Source organism: Microtus ochrogaster, linkage group LG5 (assembly GCF_000317375.1).
Source record: "Microtus ochrogaster isolate Prairie Vole_2 linkage group LG5, MicOch1.0, whole genome shotgun sequence".
NCBI lineage: Eukaryota > Metazoa > Chordata > Mammalia > Rodentia > Cricetidae > Microtus > Microtus ochrogaster.
In genome coordinates this window covers 30819185-30831423 of record NC_022031.1, presented here as the reverse complement: position 1 = coordinate 30831423, position 12239 = coordinate 30819185, and the positions used below count along the sequence as shown (strand labels likewise).

General features: G+C 45.8%; 2 protein-coding genes across 5 annotated transcripts in view; both read right to left on the bottom strand.

The window, feature by feature from the left end:
• Window positions 1–1462, bottom strand: part of Lyrm2 (LYR motif containing 2) — a 14713-nt gene extending 13251 nt beyond the window's left edge. For 3 of the 4 annotated variants that reach the window (XM_013351883.2, XM_005361945.3, XM_005361947.3), the window contains exons 1-2: window positions 1398–1462; window positions 967–1107 (exon numbers count right to left, since the gene is read on the bottom strand). In XM_013351883.2, coding sequence (XP_013207337.1) covers window positions 967–1107; window positions 1398–1442 — 186 coding nt within the window. In that variant the 5' untranslated portion in view covers window positions 1443–1462. Of the gene's footprint in view, window positions 1–6; window positions 631–966; window positions 1108–1397 lie in introns of those variants that run through there. The other variant, XM_005361946.3, reaches the window with a different exon arrangement.
• A 3594-nt stretch (window positions 1463–5056) lies between these two features.
• Mdn1 (midasin AAA ATPase 1) overlaps window positions 5057–12239 on the bottom strand; it is a 124396-nt gene continuing 117213 nt past the window's right edge. The window contains exons 98-102 of the mRNA XM_013351852.2: window positions 9249–9322; window positions 8691–8805; window positions 7879–7942; window positions 6836–6978; window positions 5057–6332 (exon numbers count right to left, since the gene is read on the bottom strand). Coding sequence (XP_013207306.1) covers window positions 6144–6332; window positions 6836–6978; window positions 7879–7942; window positions 8691–8805; window positions 9249–9322 — 585 coding nt within the window. The 3' untranslated portion in view covers window positions 5057–6143. The remainder of the gene's footprint in view (window positions 6333–6835; window positions 6979–7878; window positions 7943–8690; window positions 8806–9248; window positions 9323–12239) is intronic.

Sequence of the window (12239 nt, the reverse complement as noted above, 5' to 3'; positions counted from 1 at the left end):
AAAAAAAAGGTTGAATTCTGTATACACTTTTTATAGGCGTGGCTTCAGTTCTCTTGATTAAAGCCTAGACTTGCTAATATACGAGGTAACTCTGTGTCACCTTTTACTTATTTATTTTTAATCACACTTTTGTCTCTCTCTGTTTTGTTTTGTTTCTGTGCCGCAAAGACCATGTGATAGACAACTTTCTGAAGTGGTTCTCTCCTTCCACCATGCAGGTCCAGGGGTCAAACTCATGTTCCTGGCAGCAAGAGCCTTATCCATGGCGCCATCTCACCAAGCCCTCTAGCTACCTGGCTACCTTTTCAAGAACTAACAGTCTGTTTCCCAGAGTGGCTGCTGCTGTTTTGCCTTCACCCCGAGTGTACAGTTCCAAGTGCCCATCTTCACGCTAGTTCACTTTTGAATTGCAGCCACTGCAGTGGAAATGTCAGTGCCTTGACTTGCATGCTTGATTGACATAATCATCTTGTCCTATGCTACCGTAGGTCCTTTGTGACAGTGGCTTTGAGCCCGTGCAAAATGCATGGGGATCTGAAAACCTTCCGGTTAAGACTTTGCTAAAGCGAGTGTCCTTTCTAATTCCTTTAGTTGCATATTGCCTTGAGTAATCATCATTCGGATGGTATCCTGGAGAAGAAAGGGGAAACCTGGTCATGGTTTTTACCAGGTTAACCATGGCACAGTTCTATTCTCCTATCTGCTACATTCAAGCAGCAACAGTGGCTGGTTACAGGTTGTAGCTGAGGGTTTACCATGCCCAAAGCTCTACATTCAATCCCAACACAAAAGAACCCCCAGCAAGAAACCAATAGTGGGAAGCGCAAGCCAGCTGCTGCTGCTGTACAACAATCAGCGGTGAGCAAAACAGGTGACTGGCATATCCCAAGATGTCCGCTAACCTTGACAAGTTCAACAACACAACAGGGCAAAGGAGCTGCGGCTTCGGTATGGCCTTGCTCTCACCTCTTCTGTGGCGCTTTTGTTCCTTTTGAATTCTTCCCTGGCCCAGTCCTGAAGGTACTTTCGGTCAGCCTCGCTGGGAACTTGCCTAATCGCTCGGAAGATCTTTCTGTAGAGGAGGAGGACTTGCTGCCTTCTCATGAACTGCCCGGGGAAGGAGAAAAGCAAATTACAACTAAATACCCGCCCGCTCCATCTCAGCAAACAACTTGGGACCAGAAAAGTCCCTTTAAACGGAACAAGACAAAAAACCAAAGCTCATCCCGGCGGTTTGCTTGGGAAATCAATGCACACCAATCCGCCCTCGGGAAGCTGCACGCCGAGGTGGCGGTGGCTGTGGGAGCCAGGTCTCAGGGACAGTGTCTCAAAAGACCACAGGCGACACCGCTCCAGGCGGGCGCCGGGAGCCTGGGTGCTGGGAGAACCCGGGTTACCTGCTTCAGAGTCAGCACCCCGGGAGGCAAGCAGGAGGACGCCATGACACCCGCCTGCTGCGCAAGCTCGGAAGTGGAGCCTGGGGCTGACGGGAACACGAAAGCGGAAGTAGGAGGCGGGTGAGCCCGGTTTCTAGGAGACGGACGCTTGAGGCTTGTGTTTCTGCGGGAATCAATGCCTCAAGGAACTTGTCACCTAGGAGCTTAAGTGTTTTACCGGAGGGGAGAAATTGTGAGCTCTTTGAGCACCCTTGATGTGTATAACGGAAAAGACCGGCGTTTAAACTAGCAGTTTCTACTTGGCATCCTGAAAGCTTTTCTTTTTCTCTGAGCTTTATCCTCAGCCGGTAGCCACAGCGATCGTTGCGGCTCCATGCACTTTTCCTACTCATGGAGCCTCTGGCTTTTTGTTTTGTCCCCCCCCCCCCCCCCCCCACCACACACCTCGCAGTGTCCCGTATGTAACTGCGCATAATAGCTCCAGATGCAGGACTCTAATTCTCAGTGTTGGCTTCACAGGCATCATGAGTGATGCTCAACCCCATGTGCTTTGTCAGATTTTCTCTATTGTGGGAGCTTGAGGCTCACACTTGAAGCATCAGCGTTGGTGGCAAGCACCTTTACTGTCCGAGCCGTTTTGGCGGCTCTTGGAAATTTTCTTTGTACAATTATAACCGCTTTAACTCTACATTAGCATGCTTGTTTCTTTCGAAACTTTCCAGTTTCATCTTCTCCTCCCAGCTGTTGTAAAACTGTATCACAATGACCAGCTTTCTTTAAATATATTTACTTTGTCTACAAGTTATTTTTATTAATGGCATAATATGGATCTAAGTTCTTTTCCCGCCCCTAAAAAATTCAAGGTCATTTACTAAATAATTCATAACATACCAGGCGGTGGTGGCCCACACCTTTAATCTCGGCACTCAGGAGGCAGAGACAGGTGGATCTCTGTGAGTTCGAGGCCAGCCTTGTCTACAGAGTTCCAGGACAGGCTCCAAAGCAACAGAGAAACCCTGTCTCAAAAAACCAAAATAATAACAATAATTCACAACTTTCCTTGGCCATAGTGGTCATCTTTTTGACCACAGAGTCTTTTAGGGTCTGAATCTGTTCAGGCTTTTTTTTTTTTATTATTTTTATTGAGCTCTACATTTTTCTCTTCTCCCCTCCCTGCCACTATCAGGCTTGTTTTAATCTTGGACTAGTAGTACAAGTAAATTTCATTTCGCTTTGAGGGGGAGTAGCAGGGGGGCTGTGAGTTTTGGAGCTCAGATGGAAAAGTATCCTGGCAGTCGGGGGCCAAGGATTCGACAAAGTCACTGTAAGCTTTGCAGCTCTGCTGGGGGTGGGGAAGGTTTCCAGAGGGCAAGTGTAAGGACTCTGCTCTGGCCAGCAGAGTTCCACAGCTCTGCTCTGCTATGGGGAAAGTTTCCCCATTAAAGTGCCACAGCTCCACCCTGGCTCCCTCGAACGGTGTTCCAGATGGCCTCTGCTCGGGTGCAAGGGTCACACCGCGCAAGCCTCACTTAAGAGATTTACGGGGAGGGAAATAACCAGAATGGCGGCTGCCTCTATGATGAGAAACAACAAAGTAAACAGAACACAGAGGTTATATAGGACTTCTTGGAGGGGAGGCACTCAGGGATGTTTACAGTTGATGGAGTTTTGTGACCTGATTCTGGGGCAAGCTCAGGGAATTCCGGGACTGTTATACAGAGAAACCCTGTCTTGGAAATAAAACAACATGAAAAGAACAATATTAACAATATGTGTGAATATACCAGTTGAGTACAGTATATTGACTATGGCATATTTCAAATACACTAGATTTGAATATAGTAGTATATTTAAAGCCTGTTACCCAGGCGTAGCTCCAGCAGATATCTGAACAGAGTCAGACCTGTCAGCAAGGGATGATAACACTTGGTGGTCTCTTCAATTAAACTGATTAACCTCATACACGTACATATCACAGATTGAAATTACACAATAACGTCTTGCCACTGTGATCCATGACTAACTACTCAAGAACACCAACGATCAGCCTGCTGTACTTCAATAGTTTTACTGGCTTTTGATACTAAGTAACCCTGGAACTCAGACCTACCCTCCTCTGCCTCTCAATTGCCGAGATTCAGGGTGCCATGGTACAGCACCCCCCTTCCAGGCTGTGGGGATGGGAAAGTTACCCGGATTAGATGATGACAAGGTGCAGATTGTGCCGCTTGACCCCTGAAATACAGAACTTCCCTTCCCGGCCAGACCAGGTAGCTGGGGATAGGAGGGAGACTAAAAGCTCATCATTCCCTTTGCCATGCCAACCCAAGTGGAAATGGCACCTGTTCATCAGGATTCTGTCCCAAACCCAGGGAGCCATCCTATGGGCAAAGAAACCATTCCACGCAGGCATGATTTGGGAGGCCCCTCCTTAGCTACACATGTTGATCAGAACTGTGGTCAATGCAACCACAGTGAAGAGTTACGTCATAAAACTGAATCTTTATACCACATGTGGTTCCGCCAACTTTCCTTTTCCCTCTGCTGCAAAGCCTGCATGCAGCAGCTTACGGACCACGGAACAGCGAGGCCTAACCACTACCGTATGACTAGAAGTCTGTGGGCTAGCATGGTCTGATTGGCAGAGAGGATCAATTCTTTAAACTGCCGTCCTATTTCTCATACTCCGTTAAGAACGACCAGAGTATCCGGCCCTGCCCCTTGCTAGATACTGAAGCAGGAAATCTCCCCTTACCCTTCACCATGGACATGCACCTTCCCTGGGCAGCACACTAGAGCTGACCCTGTTGTCAGGAGAGCCGATACCCATCCCCCCATCTGCCATGTGTTAGCATGGGTGAGGGAAATTTCAATACTTTGCTACCTATAGGAGGCAAAAGAACTGGCCCCATGACGACGAGAGTTGGAGAATTAGCCCTTTTCCTCACTGGCTGCAGCACGTGGGAAACTGGGCAGTACACCAGAGGGGATCCTGTTGGCGATGGGGCAGGTGACCCCACTCACCTCCTATGCCTCTTACAGCAGTTGAAGAGAGGACACTGCACCGTGCCTGGTTGGTGTGAGTGTGGGCAAGCCAGACCTGACCCACTTCTCACTGCAGGCTGCACTGGGTGGGCTGGCCAAGGCAGCGCTGGAGTTTGCTCTGATGCTGACAAGGGAGGAGAGCTGACAGGCTAACCAAGCCAGTGACACCCAGGCCAAGAACCAGAGCTGTGAGTCGGTCAACCCCAACATCCACCTCATCTATAAACATGTGAAGGGGATGAACCTACAGATCCAAAACAGAAGGATCTCCACAGCACAGGACAACAGGATATCCAGGAGGAGCCCCAGTGAGCTGCCTATGGATGGTAGAGCAGAAACCATTGATCTGGTGCCTAAACCAGATGACTCATGAATGGCTCCAGGCGAACTGTGACTCACTGGGTCACATCACAGTTTCCGTGACAAGTCTCCTCCTGTTTTTTTTTTTTTGCTTTGTTTTTTTAAAATTATTATTACTTTGGAGGGAGGTTGCAAAGACGGCGGGAAGAACGGGGAGGGGCAGGGAGATGGTGAGATTGGGATTTGGAATGCACAATGTGAAATCCTCAAAGAACCAATAAAAGTTAAAAAAAAAAAAGACCAAAGATTAACTCAACAATTATTTAATAGTTTTTAGAATATAAGCTGCATAGCATTTGAGTAAAAAATAACCTAACTTTAAGTACATGCTTCAGGACACTTGGCTAAGCAGTAAGCATCTGCCTGTGATGACCAGCACATAAGGGTGAGCACACTGCAGTGTGAGCTGTACAAAGACATGGAGACGGACGCACAGCACAACACCTAGAAACAGTTAAATACAACACAGAACATGATTTCAAGTATTCAAACACTGCTCTCTGGCCAAGGAAAACCGCCCCCACCCCCCAACAAACAAAACCCAACACAACTGTGTTCTGTGTGAGTGAGGGGAAGACAGAGCTGTTTGGCTCTTGTGGATACGGCGTTCTTTTATTCCTCTCCACAGAGAGACTGACTGGCTCAGGGTAGCTTGAAAGCAGTGTAGGGATAGTTCTTCCTCTTAACACTGGGGACACTGGGGAAGGGTGGCTAAAGAAATAAATTACAGCAAGGGGCTATGGCAGTCGCCTTCCCATTATTGCATAGTCTCCCACGCAGCCGCTGTGGAGGGCACAAACAGCTGCTGCAATCTTTGTACAGTTCTATGATCATCTTTGCTGAGAATATCCCTGCTATGTTTCCTGCTTTATATGCAGGATAAGAAGGGCCAATCAAGTGGTTCTACCTGCAAGCTTAAGGCAGGGACTTCCCCCAAAGGACCTGCAGAGAATGCAGTCCCATGCCCCTGGAAGCATTTCCTCAAGAAGGGGGTAGAGGTCACTGCCAGAGGAAAACAGGTGGCTGGACTGGGGTTGTGTGACCTCTAGCTGGTTCCTAGTCATGAGCTCTGGCACCACTTGAGAGCCTTCTGCGCTCAGCACAGCAGGAGGTCGAGAGCTCTGCTAAGCTCTGCTACGTTGTAAATACAAACGTATAGTGCAATGTTGTTGTTTTTTTTTTTTTTTTTTTTTTTTTTTAAAATAACTGCTGGATACATTTAAAAAAAAAATCAGATCCAAGGTGAAGTAGTATCAGAGCATGGAGTTCACAAACAGTTGTCCAAAGGGAGCGCTGGGGGAAGATGCTGTGATCACGAGCTCACTACAAACTGTTTCTGCTCTATGAGTGGTCAGATGCTGTCACCAGCTCAAACCACTGCCTCAGGGCATCACTGAGGGTCTCAGGAAGGGCATTCACATCTCGAAGAATGATGTAAAATGGAAATGGGAACTCTTCCATGTAAGATCGGATTTCGGGCATCTCTCCAGGTCCTTTAAATATTGGTACTTTAATGTCCAAGATAGAATCCTGTTAACAAAAGACATTTGGGAAGAAATGGGAAAAATTAATCAGATCTTTGACAAGTTCATTGGTGACCTCGCTAGTTGACAAACTTTTATTCCTACATAAGAGAAATATCTAAAACGTTTATGAAGAAGGCAGCTCCTTCTGTGACAAGGAACAGTTCAAGAAAGAGGAAGGAAGAAACTGTCTCCATGCTCTACAGAGACATCCCACTCTCCTTGCCGGCCAGCTGCTGGGACGCTATGGGAAAGGCTGGTCTCTACAAGTATCACACTTTCACACAGAGGGAAACTATACCCCAGAGGCTCTAGAGTCTGTGAACCTCTGCTCTCCTACTCAAGACCTATCCTTTTCAGTATTGTGCAGGATGCTCTGCACTGTGTGAGGCTGAATGAAGGAAAGTGCGCAAAGCATCAGCCCCTCGGATGACAGAGCTGCAGCCATACATTAGAGCAAGTTCAAGGTCCCCTTTCTCTGCACAATCACGGCTTTCGGCGAGCACTCACCCGGGCATTGGGATTATCCAACACAACAAAAATGACGAAGATGTTGGCATTCTGGGCAGCCTGGACTGCCGCCAGGACTCTATCTTTGCCTTCGAGGAAAAGGCCTCGTCCATCAGAAACTATGAGGAGTAGTTGTGCAATCTCTGTAGAAGCCGCAATTAGAGGAGGAAGGGAAAAGGGAAGCCCATTAAACAACTGAAAACCATCTGCGGGCCCACTAAGCAAACAGATACCTGGAACTGCCACATTCTGCACACACACGAGAGGCCTAGATTCAGACAAGTTAGACACTCAGCTGATCAGACACTGCAGACTCTTCTATTAGTGCTCCAGGGAGGGTCAAATTTAGATCAACTTCAACTGGGAAGCAATTGATTTTTTTTTTTTTTTAAAGATAGCGTTTCTCTGTGTAGTCCTCCTGGCTGTACTAGAACTCACTCTGCAGATCAGGTTGGCCTCGAACTCACAAAGATCCACTAGCCTTTGAATCCCCGGGATTCAAATAATTCTCATTGAGTACATTTGTTTTTTCCTATAGAGAATGAATATATATATATATATATATATATATGGTGATGGGGGGGTTGGGGGTTGGAGGGACTCAGGAGATGGCTCAGTTGGTAAAATGATAAATGATGTTATGCAAGCATGGACCTGACTTAGGGTTCCCAGCACCCACATCAAAGTCAAGTGTGACAATGAACACCTGTAATCCCAATACTGGAGCGAGGAAGACAGGAGGAAGCCTGGGGTCCGATGGGGTCTCACTGGGAACTCCGGGTTCAGTGAAAGACCCTTTCTCAAATAAATAAACAAACAAACGGACAAACAGCATGATCAAGGAAGACTCGCAGTGTCAACCTCGGGCTTGTACACACACGTGCATCTACACACACACACACACACACACACACACACACACACACACACACACACACACACGGAACACATATACACACACCCACCAATTAAAAACCAAAAAGATAGTGAAGGACAGAGGATGAGAGCAGTCATTTGTTAGCAGAGGGAAGACGATGGCTCACCTGGACTGACGTTCTGGGATAGCTTCTGGGCAGCCGCAAACATTCTGGCTGCAGACTCTAGAAACTAAACAGAAGCAGCACAGATTACTGCTACCCCCTTCTTAGCCAGAGATCCCCATGGCGCCTGACATAGTCTGTCTTCGTACTGTGCAGCACTTCCCACGGAGCACCGGCGTGCTTCATACAGAAAGACTGCCACTCGCTAGTGCCCTAAACACTCCAGAGGGAGAAAGATGACGAAAATGGGAAAGCCAACAGTTTCCTTCTTTCAAGAAGAGCAAGAAAATAAACCTGCTGAACAAAATAGAAGGCAGACTGAGAGCAAGGACTAAGAACAGAGGCTGTCATCTTCTTAGGAGTCCCTAGCTTTGCTCCCCATCATTTTATCTTAACGCAGAGAGCCTAGGCAACACTGGGCAAGAACTCTGTTTTTCAAACTACTCAACCGTGCTAACGTCAACAATCTTTGAGGACCGAGGAAAAGGAGCCGTACCCTGGCTAAAGGATGCCAAGGCAACAGTTCTGGCAACATACAGATTGAGGTTGCCATACTACCTGTTCTAATTCCAGAAGGCAGATGGAGGTTTCTAAAAATTGGTGTCTCTTAACATCAGCTTTAGATTAAAAAAAAGCATGAGTACTCTATCTGCATTTCCACCACTATCAGATTCCACTATAGATGGTTGTGAGCCAACATGTAGTTGCTGGGAATTGAACCAAGGACCTCTAACCAGTTCTCCTAACTGCTGAGCCATCTCTCCACGCCCCAGCTTTAGAATTCACGCAAACAAATACTGACTTCAAGAGAATACCTGAGCAATCTTAGTCTTCCTCTGTTGGAATTTGCAGAGCCGCAGAATCTGAGACCCAGAAGAATCACCGAACTGCTCGTGGAATGGGTGCAACAGCTTTACTGACTCTCCAAAACTGGAAAAGAAAACCAGATACAAAATGATTTTTCCCCAGTCATGTGATCAAATCAATAAAGGCTAGAAACAGAATTTCCCCACTGGGATTAAAAGGCAATGTTAGAGCCTGGCGGTGGCGGCACACATCTTTAATCCCAGCACTCGGGAAGCAAAGGCAGAGTTCGAGGCCAGCCTAGTCTACAAAGCGAGTTCAAGGACAGCCGGGACAAGAAACCCTTTCTCAAAGATGGCTCAGTGGTTAAGCCAAGAGGTTAAAGAGCACCTCTTTTAGGAGACCCAGGTTTGGCCCCGCCATCACAAATGCCTGTAAATCCAGTTCAAGGAATCCAGCGCCTCTCCTGGCTTCCAAGGCTATTGCATGCATATTTGATGCACAGCCATACAAAAAGGCAACCACCCATACACATACAATTTTAAAAAGGCTTTAAAAGGCAACATTACCTGCACACAGCAATCTGACCCACTTCCAGGAGGGTTAGTGCATTACCAATCACAGCCAGAGACTCAAACGCAAGCTATGAAGAAGAGAGAGTTGAAGGCATCAAATCTCCTCTAAACCAGTTTGCTTTAAGATGTCACAAAACATTATTTTTTTTGGATGGCAAACAGTGAACAACACTCCCGAAATGTCATACAACCCCCCCAGGCTGGAGTGCCCCTCAGACTCTCCTCTGTATCATAGATGCTTCAATTCCAATGCATCACACTGATAGGAATGGTTTGCTTGCTATAATACTGAGAAATGTTTCATAAATGCAACTTTTCTTTCTTTCCACAGCAGAGACTACATAAAATCTTCCCCGCCCCCCAGATACAGTTGCTTGGTATAGCTTTGGAGCCTGTCCTGGAACTTGCTCTGTAACTTCAAGCCAGAGGCCTTGAACTTGCCTCTGCCTCCCAAGTGCTGAGAGCTGGGATTAAAGGTGTGCATTACCACTGCCAGGTTCATAAATCTTTCATATGTAACTAAACTTAAAACAGCTTACATTCATTCTCATGTATACAGTCTAACTATAGAACTGAGATGAAAATGTTATCACCAGGGTCTTTTGGCTGAGTCCTGTCCTGCTCTGTAGAGGGTCTTTTTCTGTGTGTCTGCCCAGGGAACACCGTCCCTCAACTGCTGGTTTTGTATGTGATGCCTGAGATTTCTCTGCTGCCATCTGTTGCCCCTAAGATTTTTCCTGCCTCTTAATTCTTTAACTGGCAGAGAAAATGAGCCCTGCCAAGACCCCTGGAGTGTGACACTACATCTCAGAATGCTGGGGAAGAATGGGTTTTGAAAACGGAACTGAAAAGGGAGGGAGCATCTTGATTTTTCGAAGTCATCTGAAGACCCTCAAAATTTCCTATTTACATTTCTTCCTTTCCACCTGAATAGGAGGGGAAAAAATTGTGCTTAGTGTTTTTCTTTTGTGCTTCACTACTCCAAGACCCTGTGTAGTTTAAAGATAGGTCCAAAGAAACTCTAATTAGCAAGTCAGCCAGATAAACTAAAACCCTTGAAACAAAATGGTTTGTATTTTGGAAATAATATTCCTGCCTATATAAAGTAAAAATATAACTAGCTCACCATGAAATAAAGCATAAGAAGAAAATTTTTATTTATTTAAAAATGGCTACAAAAGCTAAAAGGTGGAGGTGGTGCACGCCTTTAATCACCATCATTGGGGGAGGGGGATGCACAGGCAGGTGAATATCTGGGTTTGAGGCTAACCTGGTCTACAAAACTAGTTCTAGGACAGCCAGAGCTGTTATACAAAGAAACCCTGTCTCAAAAATGGGGAGGGGCACTCATAATTGCTTGGAGGAAATGCTTTAAGGTTGCCAATTTGTGGGTTCTACATTTCAGGTGTGAGTAAGTTAAAAAGAATAGTCTTCTTAGGCACCCACTGAGCACTTCTGTGGTCTTCACCGCACTCCCTCCTGCACCCCCATGCAGCTCTGTCTGGTGTGAAAGCACACAAAGGCCACACTTCCACATCAGTGCCTCTCCTCTTAAACCTTAAGAGGTGGAATAGCTAAGGATGGCTAACCCTCTTCCTTCTTTGGATACTGCCCATTTTAACATTTAATAGCTCATTGTCTTCATCTGCAGCAAATGCAAAGAGATTTCAATTTCAAAACACTTAGTTAAAAAGTTTTATATGCTGACAGACAGAACTTTAAAAAGACATGACAGATGATAAGCTGGCCAATATAGCTAATTAGCTTTTGTAAATGAAACGGTCAAGGCTTCCATTCCTCTGATCAAGTGTCTGTCTTTAAACAAGCCTGTAAGTAGTCTACAGATAAAGGACAAGGGAATGAATAAAGGGAACACAGACTTAGTTTTAAAACAAACCCTCCTTCATTTCTTTACTTTTCAATTTCTGGGTCAGAATTATCTTAAAGAATTCTTTTATCTTCTATATTCCCAAGCCAACCAAAACAGAGTCTAGATATAAAGCCCACACAGAACTGTGAGAAAACTAAAAAGCAAAAATGAGAAATTTTATCACCACCCACATGAACGACAGCACAGTTTTAGAACAAATTAGTTAAAAATGCATTACACTGAGTACTTTTAAATACACATTTAATCTTTATCACTGAGGTAGGGACTGTTATAATCCTCAATTTTTTCCAGAAAGTATAAAACTGATAAGCTGCCCCAAGTTATGGTGAGGTGGGATGGGGACCAGACTCAGAGGGTGTGGGGTAATATCCTACAGGCCACATATTTCTGCACTGTACTGACAGGCTCTCAAGCCACAAGAGCAGCCGAGGTGCTAAAAGCACTTTCAGACTGGCTGTCTCCTGAGGTCAGGATATGCTGATGTTCTCCTGCTCCTTCTTTGTAATTATGGGACAGACTGGAAGAGGGGTTAATTCCAAGCTAGTGACAGAGCTGCGGACTTTAGTGACAGAGGACGACTTTAGGCCTGCTACCCTGAAAGCAAAATGCTAATGAACTTCCCCCTCAGTTTCCCTTGTGAGATGAAAGCTGTTTTGAGAATAAACGCGGGTGATCTTCAGGATTTAAATAAACCCTGGGACTCCCTTCTGATACTGCTGTGTAAACTGTGTCTCAATTATTCCCGACAGTTTATGTTGGGGCTGGACCCCGACAAGAGGGTACTTACTAAGATTTTCTAGGAGAGCACCCATATTTTAGGTCAGTTGTTGGCTTATGCTAGATAATAACATCACTGTAAAAAACCCTCAAAACAAAAAAAATCCCCTAGAAACCAAATAGACAATGGTTTCAGAAACCATGTGATATGCAATCAGTTTAATAAAACAGCTTAATTTTTGCATTTTATAGAAAATAAACACTGTTCAGTATAAAAACAGTAAGGGATCAAAGTATTTGTGCCATCATGGAATTGCCCCTCAGGCCTTAAAAGCACACACCATCCTAGGCCCAGTCACCGCATCCTCTCTGCCCAC